We start from the raw sequence: 15,563 nt of genomic DNA, 5'->3' as shown, positions 1-15,563 counted from the left end.
CTGTGCCTCTACAGTGGTGCTTTGCCTTTGATCAGGGGGTCACTTTTCAAATGAATCTCTCTTTGTTATCTTCTTTCTCACACTAAGCGTTCTCCAAGCTTGTAAGCTTTTCACTTGAATTTAAACCAGAAGATGCACAGCAGGAGCTCACCTACTGCACTACATTCACAGGCATGCAGCCCATGGCACCTGAAAAGACCTAGAAGCTGTGGCTGCTGGGTCATCAGCACCAAGAGTTTCAGTCTTCTGATATTGCTAATTTAGACATGAAAATGGTTGAGATCAGAAGGAACTGAGATTGATTTAACTCAAATCTGGTATCATGGACAGAGTTCAGGGTATGAAGGTTGTAGAAAATTAAGTGTACTCCCAGAGACCCACTTTCTTCTCCATTTCATCTGAAAGGAATGCAATGTGGCTACACTGAAATGTGAGCCAAATCAAAATGTGTGAATACAGCCAGAAGATTTCCTTCAAAAGGGTACTCCTGACACAAACTGCATACTACTGCAGATGTAGTTCTGGATATCTGGAGACATATTTACTGGTAGAAGCAGCTGTATTTTGGCAAATTAATTCTGCCTTTATATATGGACAGGATCAATCAGCCTCTGGAGGTAATTTTCTCTCTCCATTGACCACAGAAGGAGTCTTGGCGACTGGTTTATGTTAGATACCTAATGCTATATGGCAAGACAGGTGAGCTGATTCTTCTAGTTCAGTAAAGACAAAGAAGAAAAGTTATAACAACACTACAAATATCAGAGGAAATGTGCTGGAAGATTAATTCTGTGGAGCACAGCAGCAGAGACCTTTGGGGGAAAGACCAGAAATAAGAAAGTGAGGAAAGACAAGAGGAGTTAAGCTGGCAGTTTGACCTGGATGTCAGCACAGATAAAAACAGCAAATGAGAGCAAGGGACAGCACTAGTACAGACTGATAATGTCTTTATAACATCAAGAGACAAGAGAAAAAAAAATAAAAATTCAGCATTCCACAAATTCTTTCAGATTCTACCATCTTTGTGTTCCTAATTAACTTGTCATGAAGTGGTCTCAGGAGAAAAGATCTCTCTTGGTTTCTTTCAGCTGCCTGTCCTGCTGTGCATCATGCTGAAGTCCAAAATACATTAGAAATCTGGTTTGCTATGCTGACCAGAACTAACAGATCCAATCCAACATATAAAAAAGAAAACAAATTGCAGACAATTATAATGATATTCACAAGACCCCTGATGGATCAGAATTGTCTACACAGTGTATCATAGCGATACAAGATGGCTTGTTTCCCAAAGAAGAATCCCATCAGAAGTGAATATTATTACAGTATGTGGGGGAAAAAATTAAATCCTTCATCCTAATTACTACTTCATTCAAGTAGCAGAAATATTCAGACAACCAAAACATTTCAGTATTATGGACTGATATTTTGATGATGTAACATACAAGCAGAAGTGTCAAACTAATTTATAAAAGTTCCTGTAGTTACTGCAGGATATGAAAATAACCTTGAGCAGGTAGAAGGGTATAGTTCTACTCAGTACTTTTTGTATCTTCTAGTACAAAATGTAATAATGGTGTATCCAGGCTTAACTAAAATAACCAAAACTTAACTAAACTAAACTAAAATCCTAACTTAACTAAAATAGCTTTCTGATGGTGCACTCAGGAACAGTTAATATATCATGGTACTTCAGGTAAACAAGATGTTGGGATAAATGTTATTCCTGCAGTCAAAATCTACCCTGCCTTAAAAACTACTGTGAAGAAAAACTCATCCCAGTGCAGTCCATAGCAATAATCTTGTACCTGTACTCTTCAGATATCACCTGAAATTGCATCAGTATTAAAAAACTTAATGGCTCCTTTTAACAGTGAAAAGGAGAGTCTATTTACAGTGGACTATTTTATAGCTGTTTTTCAGTCTTTTATGGTACTTTCATAGTAGAGAAAAAAAGTCTTTAACAACTAGAAAAGATAGTGCAACAGGTCCAAAAAGCAATGCTGACTATGCTGTTTTGAGAAGTAGGTGCTGAAGTAACAAAGGGACTGAATGTCTGCAAGATGTACTGGAAAGTGGTTTGTTAAACCTTATGTGGCCACATTCTCCTAAAATTCATCAGCACAAGTGAAAAAAGATGATCCTTCAAATATGTTCTTCAGTGGTATTTATTCTAGACCTTTCCCCACTAAGAAAACAATTAATGTAGCATAAGCAAAGGAAACCATATATGCTTTAGAACAGTAGAATCAAATAGCTTTAGGTTTCGTGTCTTACTGTCCCTGCAGCCCTTTCAGAGTTCTGCTGCCTGTGTGTGGAGAGAAAGCTGGAGAGAGACAGAAAACCAATTCTGCCTGTTATAAACAGTATTACAATGTGTAGCCAACTGTACAGGACAGTCTATGATGTACTAATGTATGGGTTGGAGCTGGATAGTTGGGTAAGGGCCCCATTTCAGGCTGACTGCACATGATAGCACATGCACCTAGAATCTTGGTCCATTTTGATTCGCTTCAGCACTGCACTGGACCAACACAGCAAACACTGATTGCTTGGGATCTAGCACGACCAGCATCTGCTGACTTTGTGAGGACAACACAAACTTGGGTCTCTAGTATGGGGTTTCAGACTTGTTAGCAAGGCAAAGTCTGAAGTCTTTGGGGAATCACAGCCTTTCCTTAGCCCCGGCAGGGGGAAAAGCTAAAAATCAGCGATGACTATGATTTATTTAAGCATGCAAAAATATGCCACACTTATCAGCCATATTTAAAGCAGGGAAGAAGGAGAAAACCGAGGATTTTTTGATGGCATTCCAATTTATATACAGTCTGTTAATTATTGCATGTTCTCATCAGCATATGTTCTCAGTGAAACCAAATGTAAGAGATGGAGAGATGGAGTCCTCTTTGTGTAGTATGTGCCTGTATTTGAAAATTCATATTCATATGTAAGGGAGGCTGGAAACAGCCCAAGAAATGTACTTAAGTAACTCTTCCTGAAAAACACTGGTAAGTCTTATGCTGCAAGAAGAGATGCTCTTGTTCTGTCTGTGAGTAATAAAATAGGTAAACATAAGGTCATGCACCTATGTCAAAAAGGGAACAAAAGGAAGAAACAGACCAAGATATGCTCTAAAATACGACCATCCTCTGAATCATTCAGTGAATCTGGTAGATGATATTTTTTTCTTGTCTTTGTAGTCCTTGAGGCAGAGGAAATCTTTCCACTGTGCTTTACAAAATGCTAACTGAACCATTAGTGATTAACAAATAAATAATCCTGTCTATAGACAATTACCCTTCCCCTTATGAAGTCACTTCCTCTCTCACTGTAAATCTGCCACACTATTCTGGTGGCAGTTTGGATAAGTGAGATCACATCTAAATTTTAGAGGTTAGTTTGAGGTGAATGGATGAAAATGCTGTCATGAAATCTAAGACCTTTGGGTATACCTGTGACAACTTGGAACTTGAGATAGTTTGTTGCTGGAAGGCTTTAGCCTTTAAAGGCACAATTCAAATGAGGCTCAAATAAAGCAATAAAAGATGCTGCCTAGTGTGACTTTTTTCCCCCACTCATTGTGATGTACACTTTAAAAATGTTTGTTTTTCATCTATTATTTAATAATCTAGTACAATCTTTACTACTGTTCAGGGAGATGTTGTTAGACAAATAGGTTTTTGTTGTCTTTTTATCTTTCCGTTTTTTTGTGAAAGCAAATGGAGTCTCTTCATGCCATTAACCAAAGTGACTTGTAAACAAAGAGGCAATTTAACAGCATCCCCACAGCATTACATTCCTACTTAACCCTGAAAAGACTGTGCCATGTGAAGACTCAAATGATTAGAGTTGTTCCTTTTGCTAGAATTCCAGCAAATAATCTAGTATTTTTGCAGAGGTGTAATTGCACTTTTTTGCAAATACATTGTTCAAGAATATAATCCCAAAAGCAAGAAGCCCTTACAACAGTCCTTCTATCCAGTCTGCACCTCTGATTGATTTCTTTGCTTTACATAACATTCATTTAGTGGAAGTGAATGATGAGCATTGTCAGAACTGCAGTATATACCAGAGCATTTCCAGGAAAGGATGTAAGCTGTAACATCAAAGGAATTTGAGGAGTGCAATGGCTGCTCTGTAGAGCATCAGGGCTATTTACCATCACTCTATCTGTTACAAAATATATATTCATTTTCTATTAAATTACCTCCTGCAGTATTTACTACTCTCACAATTTGGTGTGTTAGTGATCGACCCATCATCCCTTCCTCTGTCCCCCAAATGTCCCACAGGCTTTTGTTACAAGTAAAATAAAAGTGCCATATAATTCTGTCTGCTTTCTGTCAGAGCATTCAATATGTGAAGAAAAATTAAATTTGGGAGTAAGGTAAGAAGGAAACAAGGGTTTCAACTAGCCCTGAGGTCATTCTAGCTCTTCTCTGCTTGCTTGGACAAAGTTATTATAATTATTCTTTTTCTGGAATAAGCATATTTTTGCCCTTTTCAGCAAACACACTTATGTTTTAATAGTTACTGCTATTTTCAGCCTTGTGTATGCCAGAAGCTATGGTTGGTCATGCCAGTATTCATTAAAAAGTCTCATGCACAAACTTTATTCTTAACATTTGTTTATACTTCATGTGATAGTCACAACATTTTAAATTAAATACAGGATTTAAGGCATAATTGACACCACCAAATGTTATTTTTACCTATGAATAATCAGAATAACAGACAATGCTCCAAACTGAGGCAGTTCCTTAAAGTAAATGCTTTTTCTACCTCTGTAGTAGAGTTCTACTGATGGAAATGTTGTTTTTTCCATTGTTTTTTTTCTTCTGAGGAACACAAAAGGAACACAACTCTGAAACTTGCTGTATTTTTATCCTGGTAATGTACATTAATCATAGAATCATAGAATGTGCTGAGTTGGAAGGGATCCATCAAGATCATCCAGTCCAGCTCCTGGCCCTGTGCAGGACACTCCAATGACACCAGGTACCTGAGAGCATTGTGCAAACCCTCCATTCTGTCAGGCTGGTGCTGTGACCACTTTCCTGGGGAGCCTGTTCCAGTACCCAATTACCCTCTGTGGTGAAAAACTTTTTCCTGATATCCAAACTAAACATTCTTGACTCAGCTTTAGGCCATTTTCTCGAGTCATATCCCTGGTCACAAGAGTGAAATCTGTGTCTACCCCTCCTCTTCCTCTTGTGAGGAAGCTGCAGACTGCAATGTGTTCTTCCCCCAGTGTCCTCTTCCCCCGGCTGAACAAACCAAGTGACCTCAGCTGCACCCCATAAGGCTTCCCCTCCAGAACCTTCACCATTCTTGTGGCCCTCCTTTGAACGCTCTCTAAGAGCTCAATGAGAGCACATAGAGCATAAAGAACTTTCATATCCATTACTTCAATGTGTTTACTAACTAGGAACAGGTATGTATAATCTTCCAGCAGGGAAAAGTTTCTACACATAACGAACTCTCCTTATAGTCTGCTCATTTATTTTACTATTTCCATATATAGCATGGTCTCCCTCTACTGATCGTTAGCTAGTTTTTAGTTCACTTATTTTCCTTTCCTTTAACTAGCAAAAAGCTTCACTTTCTCCACCTCTGTCCACATAAGGAAGGACAAAACCAGTGACTGTGTTACTTTTCCAGCAGAAAGCACCAGAAGAGCAGAAAGGCCTTTCTTTCAACAGAAGAAACAAAAGCTTTAATTCCTGCCATCAAAGTAAGCCAACCAGTTGCCTACCTTAAAACTCTGCAGGCTTCCATCTAAATCACTAATGCAGGAATTTCCACCAGCCCTCAGGAGCTCTGACAGCCAGAACATTCCTGCTGCTTTAATGAGGAGGAGTGCAATGCTCCACTTCACCATACAAACCATTTTCTCACCCAGTTGAATACAATACAGCTATTAAAAAAAAGAAGAAATAAGACTTACTCAATAAAGTAGACCTCTCCCTTTTCTGTATAGGCCATTTCCCAGTTATCAGGCAGTGGGCCCAAGTCATCATTCTCTTCAGGTTTAGTCTGTTTTGTTACATCCATATCCTCCTTTGCTTCTTCAGGTTGACCATATCCTGGTGCAGGAGAAGGCTGGGTGGTAGATGCCTCACCCAAGACAGCTGTACTCTTCTCTTCATGTTCACTTGATTCTACAAGAGAATAAAAATTACAGGTTTTGGATATCCAGGTTAATGGCAAAGAATTTACTGTGTGCAAGGCTCTGAACTTCAAGTCTTGAAATAGAGAGAAAAAGTCTGTTTGGTTTACAGAACGGCCCCTCTGATGATGCATTTTATTTAGAACACAACAGAAGAAAATAAAGCAATAAAACCAAACTGAAACAAGAAACTAGTAAAGAGTTCTGTCTCATTCTGTCCCAGGAGTCCTTCCAGACTAGCACTAAGCACTGAGCAGAAGGCAGCTGCTCCAGCAGCTCTCATGTCTCATGTCTTAACTTTTAAAACAATACTCATAAACACATATATATACACATAAAACAACTACCTCACTGTTCTACTACAGACTACAGATCCTTTTCATGTAAAAAAAGTATATGCACTAATTGCTTTATCTGTATCCATATATCAAAGAAACCAATGACATTCATTGACTCAAAGTGATATATTAACCACAAAGTTGTGATTTCATTGCCAGTATGACCTCTGGGAGGCTTTGTTTCCCACAGCCAATATCAAATGCTTCAACATGTCTACACTGTAGTAAAGTGCAAGAAGATGACAATTTATTAAATGATCTAACAGTGCACCCAGAGCAAGGAACTATGCAGATTCCTGTGTGAAACATATAGGAAGGTGGAAGACAGCTTGGGTGAAATGTTCTAATTAGTGATGCTTACAACAACAAGAAAGAAGAACAACAAAAAAATTAACAACACTGTTTATAAAGGCCTACATTTTAATTAACCCACAGAATTAATGAATGAGATATTATGGCAAGCAATGCTAAGAGATAAAAAGTTCAGGAGAACTAGTAAAGATTGAATGAGCAATATTCAGAATGCAAGTACAAATTGTTCTAATGAAAAAGAAAAATGGTAAGTATAATCAAAGTTAATTTTAATTAAGTCATGAATTTGCAATGATCTGCTACTTGGGACAGAATTGTGCAAAAGGTGGAAACTAGATTAAATTGTTAATGATGAACATAGAAAAGCAACATGGGCATCTAACAGCAAAACAGTGCAGTCAGTCTAGAAAGTGGGATACAGTCAGGACATTAGGGCTAACAACAAAACTTTCTGTAAGTGCAATGATAAAAATAAAAATTAAAATAATAATAATACAAAAATCAGATTCATTCTACTATGTGGGAAGGAAGGAAAGCTAATAGTTTATGACTCAAAAAAACCCCAAGGCAATTAGTGCTCTTTTTGCCTCAGTCACTAGTACAAAAAAAAATCAGCTGTGATTAAATGACTAACATAATATCAGCAATAGGGCTAAAGAAGGTGGAGTGGGCAGAGAACAGGTCAGGTGAAACACAGATGAGCCAGCTGCTCTCAATTGGCAGAGCTGGATGAAATGGAACCCAGGGTACAGAGTGTACCACAAAAGCAGACTCACGGCAAGCAATGGCAACACTTCCCTGGGAAAATAAACTTGGAAAGGACAAACACAACCCTGGTTTCATCAAAGTATCTATAATGGAGGCTTTTAGATAGTTTTATATTCTTAATTTCAGAGTACCTAAGCTTCCTCTGAAATGATTTACTCAATTAGGCTATTTTGTCTTTTTGTAACTAAAAAGTTACATGAAACTGTAACTGCACATCTTTTTCTTTTTAATTACTAGGATTGGAAGTAAGAATCAAACCACCTTCATGTAAACTCTTCAGAGGTCGTAAATACTTGTCAAGACTTTTGAGGAAGAAATTGTGTCAAACTAATCTTTTTTTCTTTACATGACATAGTAAAAGGTGGTGCTTCTTGGGGATAAATGGCATATACAGCTTTCATGATCTTAAAAAATGCTTTTGACATTGACACATCAACCCTTTAGAATAGCACGGAAAAAACCCAAATTCAACCTTGGAAAGGGTAATGATCTTCAGCTCTACATCCACATGCAGCTCATGCTGCTAAACTCATGCTTGAACTGTGTGGAATTAGAATAATTTTATGCTGTTTGGAAACATGAATCTCTCTGTCTGTAGCTTTTTCAAATATGTAAAACTTCCTATAAAGCAAAGATTATATATGGTCCCCACTTCCCCTGAGAATAGGACAATGTAATAATTGCTGAATAATTTTTGGGGTGTTTTATTCTTATCTTTTCAAAGCAAAAGTCTTCATCTGCTTCAGGCATTATTAACAGATCTGTCAGTTGTATTCCTGATGCTGCCTGCAGCCTTGACCACATTTCTACCACAGGAAGGAAGACATGCAGATTAAATTGAATATAAGGATTAAGGTCACATGGCAGATATGACCACAGTAGAACAAATTCATTTGGGGCACAGGTGCATCACATACACGGAGTATTCATCAGCCAGTTCGTCTAATAGAGCACAGATGTGGTGACATCGCTGTGTCCTGGGATTTTACCATGATATCTCTTGTATGTGTTCTTCCTCCATATCTTATTTTCAACAGGTCTGAAGAGGTCAGACTTGTGATTTTCAATATCTATATTAACAAATCCCAGCCATCATGATGACAGAAAGAAGAAAAAAAAAAGGTTAAAATTGTTTCTACTGTTTACAGTCTAATTCTTGAAATTTGCCCTCTAAACATGTCAGAGGACTTTGTAACTTTATTCCTTTATTTTAATGTTGCAGATTATTCATGCAGAGAATTAAAAAAACTTAGTCTCTTCATCCAAAAGAAGCAACTAATATCATCCAAGCAATACTAGCAAAGAAACGATAAATTATTAAATAGTAATTTATAGATTAAATTTAAAGATAAAATTCATAGATAAAATTTAAATTTAGTAATTTAAATAGAATTTAAGAAATTAAATTCTGTACAGAAAAGATTCTATCCTTTTAAAATAACTGTGGAAACAAAAGTAGTTAAACTCAAATTTGCTAATACATGTGTATGTATTTTCTTGTGAAGATGTAATTCTGCAGTCTTGGAGTTTCTCCCTTTCCCACAGAGCTGGAGCCATACTCAGGGCTTGGTGCTTTTGAGTGGAGGCACTGCTCCCACTGACTCCTGACACAGTGAGAACCAGGGCATGACATGGGTGAGGAAATCAGGAGTCATGGAGACTGGGGGAGCACAGGGCATTCTGTGGGTCATGGGATGTGACTTAGTTGTGATAAATTGAGTCTAAAGAACGCATCTAGAAAAATCAATGGATACCAAGTTTTGTATGCTTTTAAATCTCATGGCTCTTGGAAGCTTTGTATGTTATTTTCGTGCCTCTGGCTGTCTTAGCTGTGTAATAATAAAACAATAAACTCAAGCTGTGTCCTGGGACTAGTGCACCTTTCATGGTGAGTGATGGCATTGGGACTCTGGTCTTTTGTTCATTCCTAAAGCCTGGAATGATAATTTTGAAACTTTATGTCATATCTTATGCTTCAATTAATTTGAGCCTGACAGAATTTCATTTTCTGGGTGCAACTTGTCATTTCTCAAGTACTGTCAGAATAATGCACATACATAAGCATGCTTTCAATGTTAAAGTGATTCTGCTGGAGTTTGGATGATAAACTTCATCAGTCAGAAGTGGAAAGCAAATGTAACATGACCAACACCATGTCAAATACTGATGCCAATTGTTAAGGAGACCAACTCAATCCCTTGCAGACATAAACAGTTACAGCAGTAAAAAAGGCTGAATGTCTGACAAGTTTCTGATTTCAATTTGATCAAGACTCTTTTTACCTCTTTGGTCAAAGCATCAGTCTTGCAGAAATCATTAATCTCAATACAGTGTCCATCGGGAAAGTCTTAAGTGTAATTATCTCTCACCCAGTAATGTGGACAATTGCACCAAGCATAAGAAACCAAATACTATGCCTAGACTTGCCCATTTTAACAGTTAATCTATAGATTATGTCTCTCATATGTTTCTTGGCAAATAGTAAGGGTCTTCATTTAAATTTATCCATTTAGGCTCTTCTGTATCTGTGGACTGAATTACTCATTCTAAGTTGAAGAGGTGATAACTTAAAATGTGTATACAAAACAGCTATGCTCTCTTAAACTTCAAAATTTCTTTTTTCTTCTTATTTTATATGAACAGAGCATAGACAAATAGCTCAAACAAAAAAGTAAGGCATTTAGGCATATAATTTTCTAAAGCTGGATTAGATAAATCCCATCTTCCAAATCATACTATTTTATATATAACTTGATCCATGATGAAGGACTGAGAGTGCTCCATTCTAAAAAGGCCAAAAGCCCCATCCTGAAGCACTGAGAAGAATTCCTGGTGGCTTCTGGGCTGAGGCAAGTGATACAAATCAGGAAGAGTAAACATGTTGGGCAGACAATTATGGTCACTTTGTCCACATACAACTGTCTCAGGGAAATCTGATGGACATGAAACAAGGCATATGGAACGTATTAATTGCTAAAGCTCAACACTAGCGCAGGTTATGCCAACTGACACTGAAAAGTTGCCTGGAAGTTCAGCACAAAGACCTCTGTAACCACAGATATCACTTAATTGGTCTGATAAGGATGGCTTTCTTTTCCTCAGAATCATCTAAGGTCTGTTACTATTTGAACCTCGTGGTCCTATGTGTTAGAGCAGTCCTTTGAGTTGACAGGCTTGGATATGCAGTTAATAAGCCATTAAATTGCTGAGCATCTATAAAAAATGAATCAATGTTTGAGATGTCCCAGGAGTCTTATAATTAATAAAAGCCTCCTCCTGGAAGTGAAGTATTTCAAATAGAACACACTTTCTAAAAGAATTGGCAATAAAAAATGTCCTACCTTTGTTGATTCTTTTTAAAAACGAAAATGCTCTCTCCAACAAGAGTTTCAAAATAAATAAATAAATTTAAATATTCTGGTTTTCCTGATTGTTTAAAGACACAAACTGCAAATGCACTGACATTTTAGAGGTGACTAAGCCTCTGTCAGCTCACAGAGAAAATGACTGCAGTAACAGGGTCTGTGGGAGCCACACTGGCCAACAAAAGCAACACAGCATGTATGTACAGAGCTGCTTTGCTACAATCCCCAAAGTCCTCAATCAGTGTAACTGAAACAAAAACCTGCTTATAAAACCATGGGAGCCAAAACAGGCACTGCTTGTTCTGCTGGCCACACCGACAGGATTTACTTTGCGGGGGAGAGGAGGGGGAAGAGGGGGGCTGTCTTACACCCATGCTCATGTGTTTTATTTTGTTACACAGCACATGCCAGTGCCTACTTCTTGGGTGCTGCCTAGTCATTGTTCACACAGAATTTGCCTGGGAGAAGCATATTATAGGTGTAGAATTCAAGGAAAAATGCAGGTAAATATTGCCTCTTGATCCACTGGGAGATGGAACATATTGTCCTGGAAATTGCTCCTCAGCAATTGTCTCTTGTGTGGCACATTTCGAATACCTACAAAGAAAGATCTTTCTAATGATTTCTACAATACACATCAGACACCAAATCCTGCCCTGCCTCTTTCACTGTGGAAGTATCCTGGCAACAGCGGCAGTGCTGATGTTCGAATCTCTGGGCTTCATCCTTTCCTGCTTAGCTGAGGAGGAAAGGCACTAAGCACCAGGGCAATGCCGACAGATGCAATCTTGTGTGGAAAGGATGAGCAAGGCTTGTGCAGCATGTGGTGGCAGTGGCAGGGGAGAAATACTGCAGCCCTTTGGAGAGCCAAGGGGAAGAAATCAGACCCACTCTCACCCCACTCATCCTGGACACTTTTGGTAGATGGAGATAGATTCTGCACAGGAATTTTCCTTTATATGTAATGCTAGGCAACAGCTAAAGAAAAGCGGGTGGCAGAACCATCCTGGATAGGTAGGTATCAAATTCAGTATACTTTGTAATGAAGCAGGAATTAAAAAGATATATATAGACTTTGCAGTATGAAAATCTTTCCACATAGCTTAGAAGATTAGGTAATAGATTTTTAGTTTCACAGTAACTTATACATTTAGAGAACTTGCAATACTTCATTTTATGTTCACATCATGTGACTGTCATTAGACTTCTACTTCAACAATCTGTTTCTGAATTTCTAAGGTTACCAAAAAGGATTCACAGCATTATTTCTCAGAGATATAAAAATCTGAATTCTTTAATTTTCTATCTGAACAACAAAAAATATTTTCTTAAATTCTGTTTCAGGATAAGAATTATTAAGTTCTGTACAATATTGTCTTGCTGAAGGTTGAGGGGAAAGTTGATTACCTGCTTCAGAATAGGCTGGAGTGCTCTCTCTCTCTCGATATCAGTCAGTAGCCAGAACCCCTTTTTTTATTGAAGCATTGTGATCCAAGCAGTAAAAGAACAATTGTCTTTTAGGACTTGACATCTGAAACCCTTATCAGCTTTATGCAGCCTCTGAAACATTCCTGAAAAGTGTCCTCCAGATAGTATTGCCAGCTAAGTTTTAATGGCACTGCCACAACTTTTTTAATGTGTGACTTTAGTATTCCATGATATTGCTAAGTCTTCATTAAAATTTACAAAAGTTCACTTCATAAAGTGCTGAACAATCTTGTGAGTGTCATCATTTGAGAACAGGAAGACCCAAAACACAGAGACTATTTATCTGAACAAATTGCAGTTCTCCAGACTCCCTCTATAGTCAACAGAGAGGAACAGGCACTGGTAAATGATTTCCTAACCTAGAAATCTAAACCAGGTCACAATCCATGCTCAGAACAAAGGTATTTTTCTCTTTGGTCTATAAAGAGGGTCCAAAGAGACTAGTTCAGAGATGGAAATCTTTACAGCAGCTGAGGTAAGTGAGATGACTCCCCAAAATAGAGGTTAAGTAATTTTTTTAGGCTTCAGAGAAATCCTAATATTCAGGACTCCTGCCTTTCCCTCTTGCAAGAACATCCTTACCTGAACATGCACAATCTCACTGCAGAAGGAGGTAACTGGGGACTCTGAATAACAGAAACTGACTGCAAAGTAAGAAGGAAGAACAGACCTGGTGTTACTGTCACGTCATTTCCATTGACCACAGGTCTTTCTTCCTCTTCTTCCTCTGGTGGTTCAATGCCTGTCTTCTCCATATTGCTCACAGACTTATTCCTTTTACGTTTGCCTTCAGCCCCGGGAGTGGCTCCTGGGAGGATCTGGTCTGTCACATTTAACAGCAACGGAGCCGGTTCTGCTGGAGGCTTTGGAGTGCCGTAATAGTTGTCTGGAAAGAAAAGGAAAGCAAAACACATAAGATTGCAGAAATACACAGGCTGCTGCTGTTCCTTTTATCTTAGATTAATGGATGTGTGAGGTAGGACCTGGCTCATCAGCTAAAATAAAGAATAATTCAAAATGTTTTCTGCAAAATTGAATGTTTACCTTTCCTGAAATGGTAATTAATTTTCTTGATGGTAGCACAAGTGATCCAATCATGCTCACAAATATGTATCTTATCAATTTCTGAAACTATAACAGGTTAAGCTTACATTCCTCTCATCCAAATACTTTACCAACTAGTAGTGTACCAGAGGCTGCTCTCTTATTTCAAATCATTAGTTAGGACAAATTAGTTTTACAACATTTATGTGACAAAACAAGAGTTTCTTGAGGATCAATATTATGACAAGAATAATTATTATTTATTATGTTATGTCATTTCACTCCCTCAAATTATCCCACATGCTTAGAAAGTAAATAATCATTGAATGATTCAGAGATTTGCAGTTTTCAGTAAGACTTTCACTATCTTTTTTTTCATATTTGTCAAACTTTTGCTATTCATGACTTCAAAATTTGTAATCGTTAATGCTAATATATTTTCAAAGAAAGTTGAAACTTTATGCTTTATGCTTTTTTTGCATTATCTCAAAGTACTAAGGAATTCTGAGGAGACTTAGGGTGGCTGACAGATTACCTCTATTTGTGTCTCCTGAAATTTCTGGCAACTTCCTCTGAGTCATCCACTTTCTGCCAGAAGGATTATTAGATTAGATAGACCACAGTCCCATCTTATCTATCAAATATCTGTATGTTTGCATTTTTTTCACATCTAATCTCAAAATTAGTGTATTGCTGATACCACAAATTTTTCATTAAAAATATGATTAAAAATAGATCAACATAATTAAATATTTTAAAAAACACGTGCTTTCTAAAAAGAAGCATTAATAGTAATCCAAGATGAAAACATGGTATTTATGCTGTTTTCTTTTTTCACCTGTAAGCTGTATTGAAGGGCAATGAACAGGTTGTTTTACAAGTAGATTTACAGCAGTTATTATGGGAAAATAAAAGTACTGTCCAGGTCTGTGAAACTTTTCTGCCCTCCCATGTCTCCCCCATTCTCCCCCCACCAAAGGAAAAAAAAAAGCAAAAGCACCCCTCTGTAAGCACATCAAGCTATTAACAATATTTGTAGACCTTATGACCATTTTCAAACTTTTTATCCCATTATTTAGGACTTCTGTATGATCAAATACCTGTAGCAACTGACAATATCATTGTTACCACACATAGGTATGACAAAAATAAATGCATATGTTATACATGCACAGTAAACCATCATAAAATAAATTTTGTAGGCAGAGTAAAAATTATTACTGGCACTTGTAGTTCTGTGTGTTTCCGAGGACTTAGAATGTTCAGCCACATGACCACCTCAGTACAGGTAAGTAACTGAACAGCCTTGCAGCTACTGAATACTCAATGAATTTTTACAGCACTTCAGCAAAACAATATTAATAACAGATGTTTCTGTAATTGTAATACACAGTAAAAAGCTACTGCAGATTTTCTTTGGAATTTGTGAGATGGCAGCAGGTTTAACCAAGAGCCCCAGCAGTGGAATGAGATGTGGCTCTGTAGGGGGTGACTGTGGGAGCTCTCTGACTGTCAGAATTAAAGCAGGGGAGCAGGATTTGGGGTCTAAGGGGGAAAAACAAAATTTACATTGGTCCATTCACAAAACTGTACCTCCAAAAAGTGTCAAGATCAGATCTATTTGCATTCAAATTTCTATACTCTGACAGTACAGGCTATTTTGAGAGTATCTGGAAACCAACAGTGTTCAGTTGGAAGTCTACTTTTGTATTGCTCTAAGATCACACTACCTTTACTGGTGAGACTGTGTGTCTCAAATATCACATATTTTGAAAAAAGGATTCCTCAGTTAAAAAATCTCCCTGGTCTAAGCCATTTTACCAGTCTCAATTAGTGCCTCAGAGGCCTTAAGCCTGACAAAACTTGTCAAATATTCACTGATTTCCACTGATGCCGTAAATAGTAGAAGGCTATCCCAGGGGTATCGTACCAGTGTGACACAAACTGTGAAACTGAAGTGCAGTACCTTGGCTTTCTTTTCCTTTGTTCTTACTTTTGTCATTGTCATACAAAATTGAGTGCAGCAGTAAATAGCAGTAATGTTAATATCCTGAATAGTAGATGAGGTGTTTTAACTGA

The 15,563-nt window shown here is 37.6% G+C and overlaps 1 protein-coding gene across 12 annotated transcripts in view; it reads right to left on the bottom strand.

The window, feature by feature from the left end:
• The window catches only part of MAGI2 (membrane associated guanylate kinase, WW and PDZ domain containing 2), a 702,680-nt gene that overhangs the window by 227,851 nt on the left and 459,266 nt on the right, over positions 1–15,563 (bottom strand). For all 12 annotated transcript variants that reach the window (XM_015627313.3, XM_033514718.1, XM_015627312.3 and 9 more), the window contains 2 exons: positions 13,111–13,326; positions 5,948–6,161 (listed from right to left, as the gene is read on the bottom strand). In XM_015627313.3, coding sequence (XP_015482799.1) covers positions 5,948–6,161; positions 13,111–13,326 — 430 coding nt within the window. The remainder of the gene's footprint in view (positions 1–5,947; positions 6,162–13,110; positions 13,327–15,563) is intronic.

The sequence above is a fragment of the Parus major genome, chromosome 1A (assembly GCF_001522545.3).
Source record: "Parus major isolate Abel chromosome 1A, Parus_major1.1, whole genome shotgun sequence".
Classification (NCBI taxonomy): domain Eukaryota; kingdom Metazoa; phylum Chordata; class Aves; order Passeriformes; family Paridae; genus Parus; species Parus major.
The sequence above is the reverse complement of the archived record's forward strand: the minus strand, read 5'-3'. Positions and strand labels throughout refer to the sequence as shown.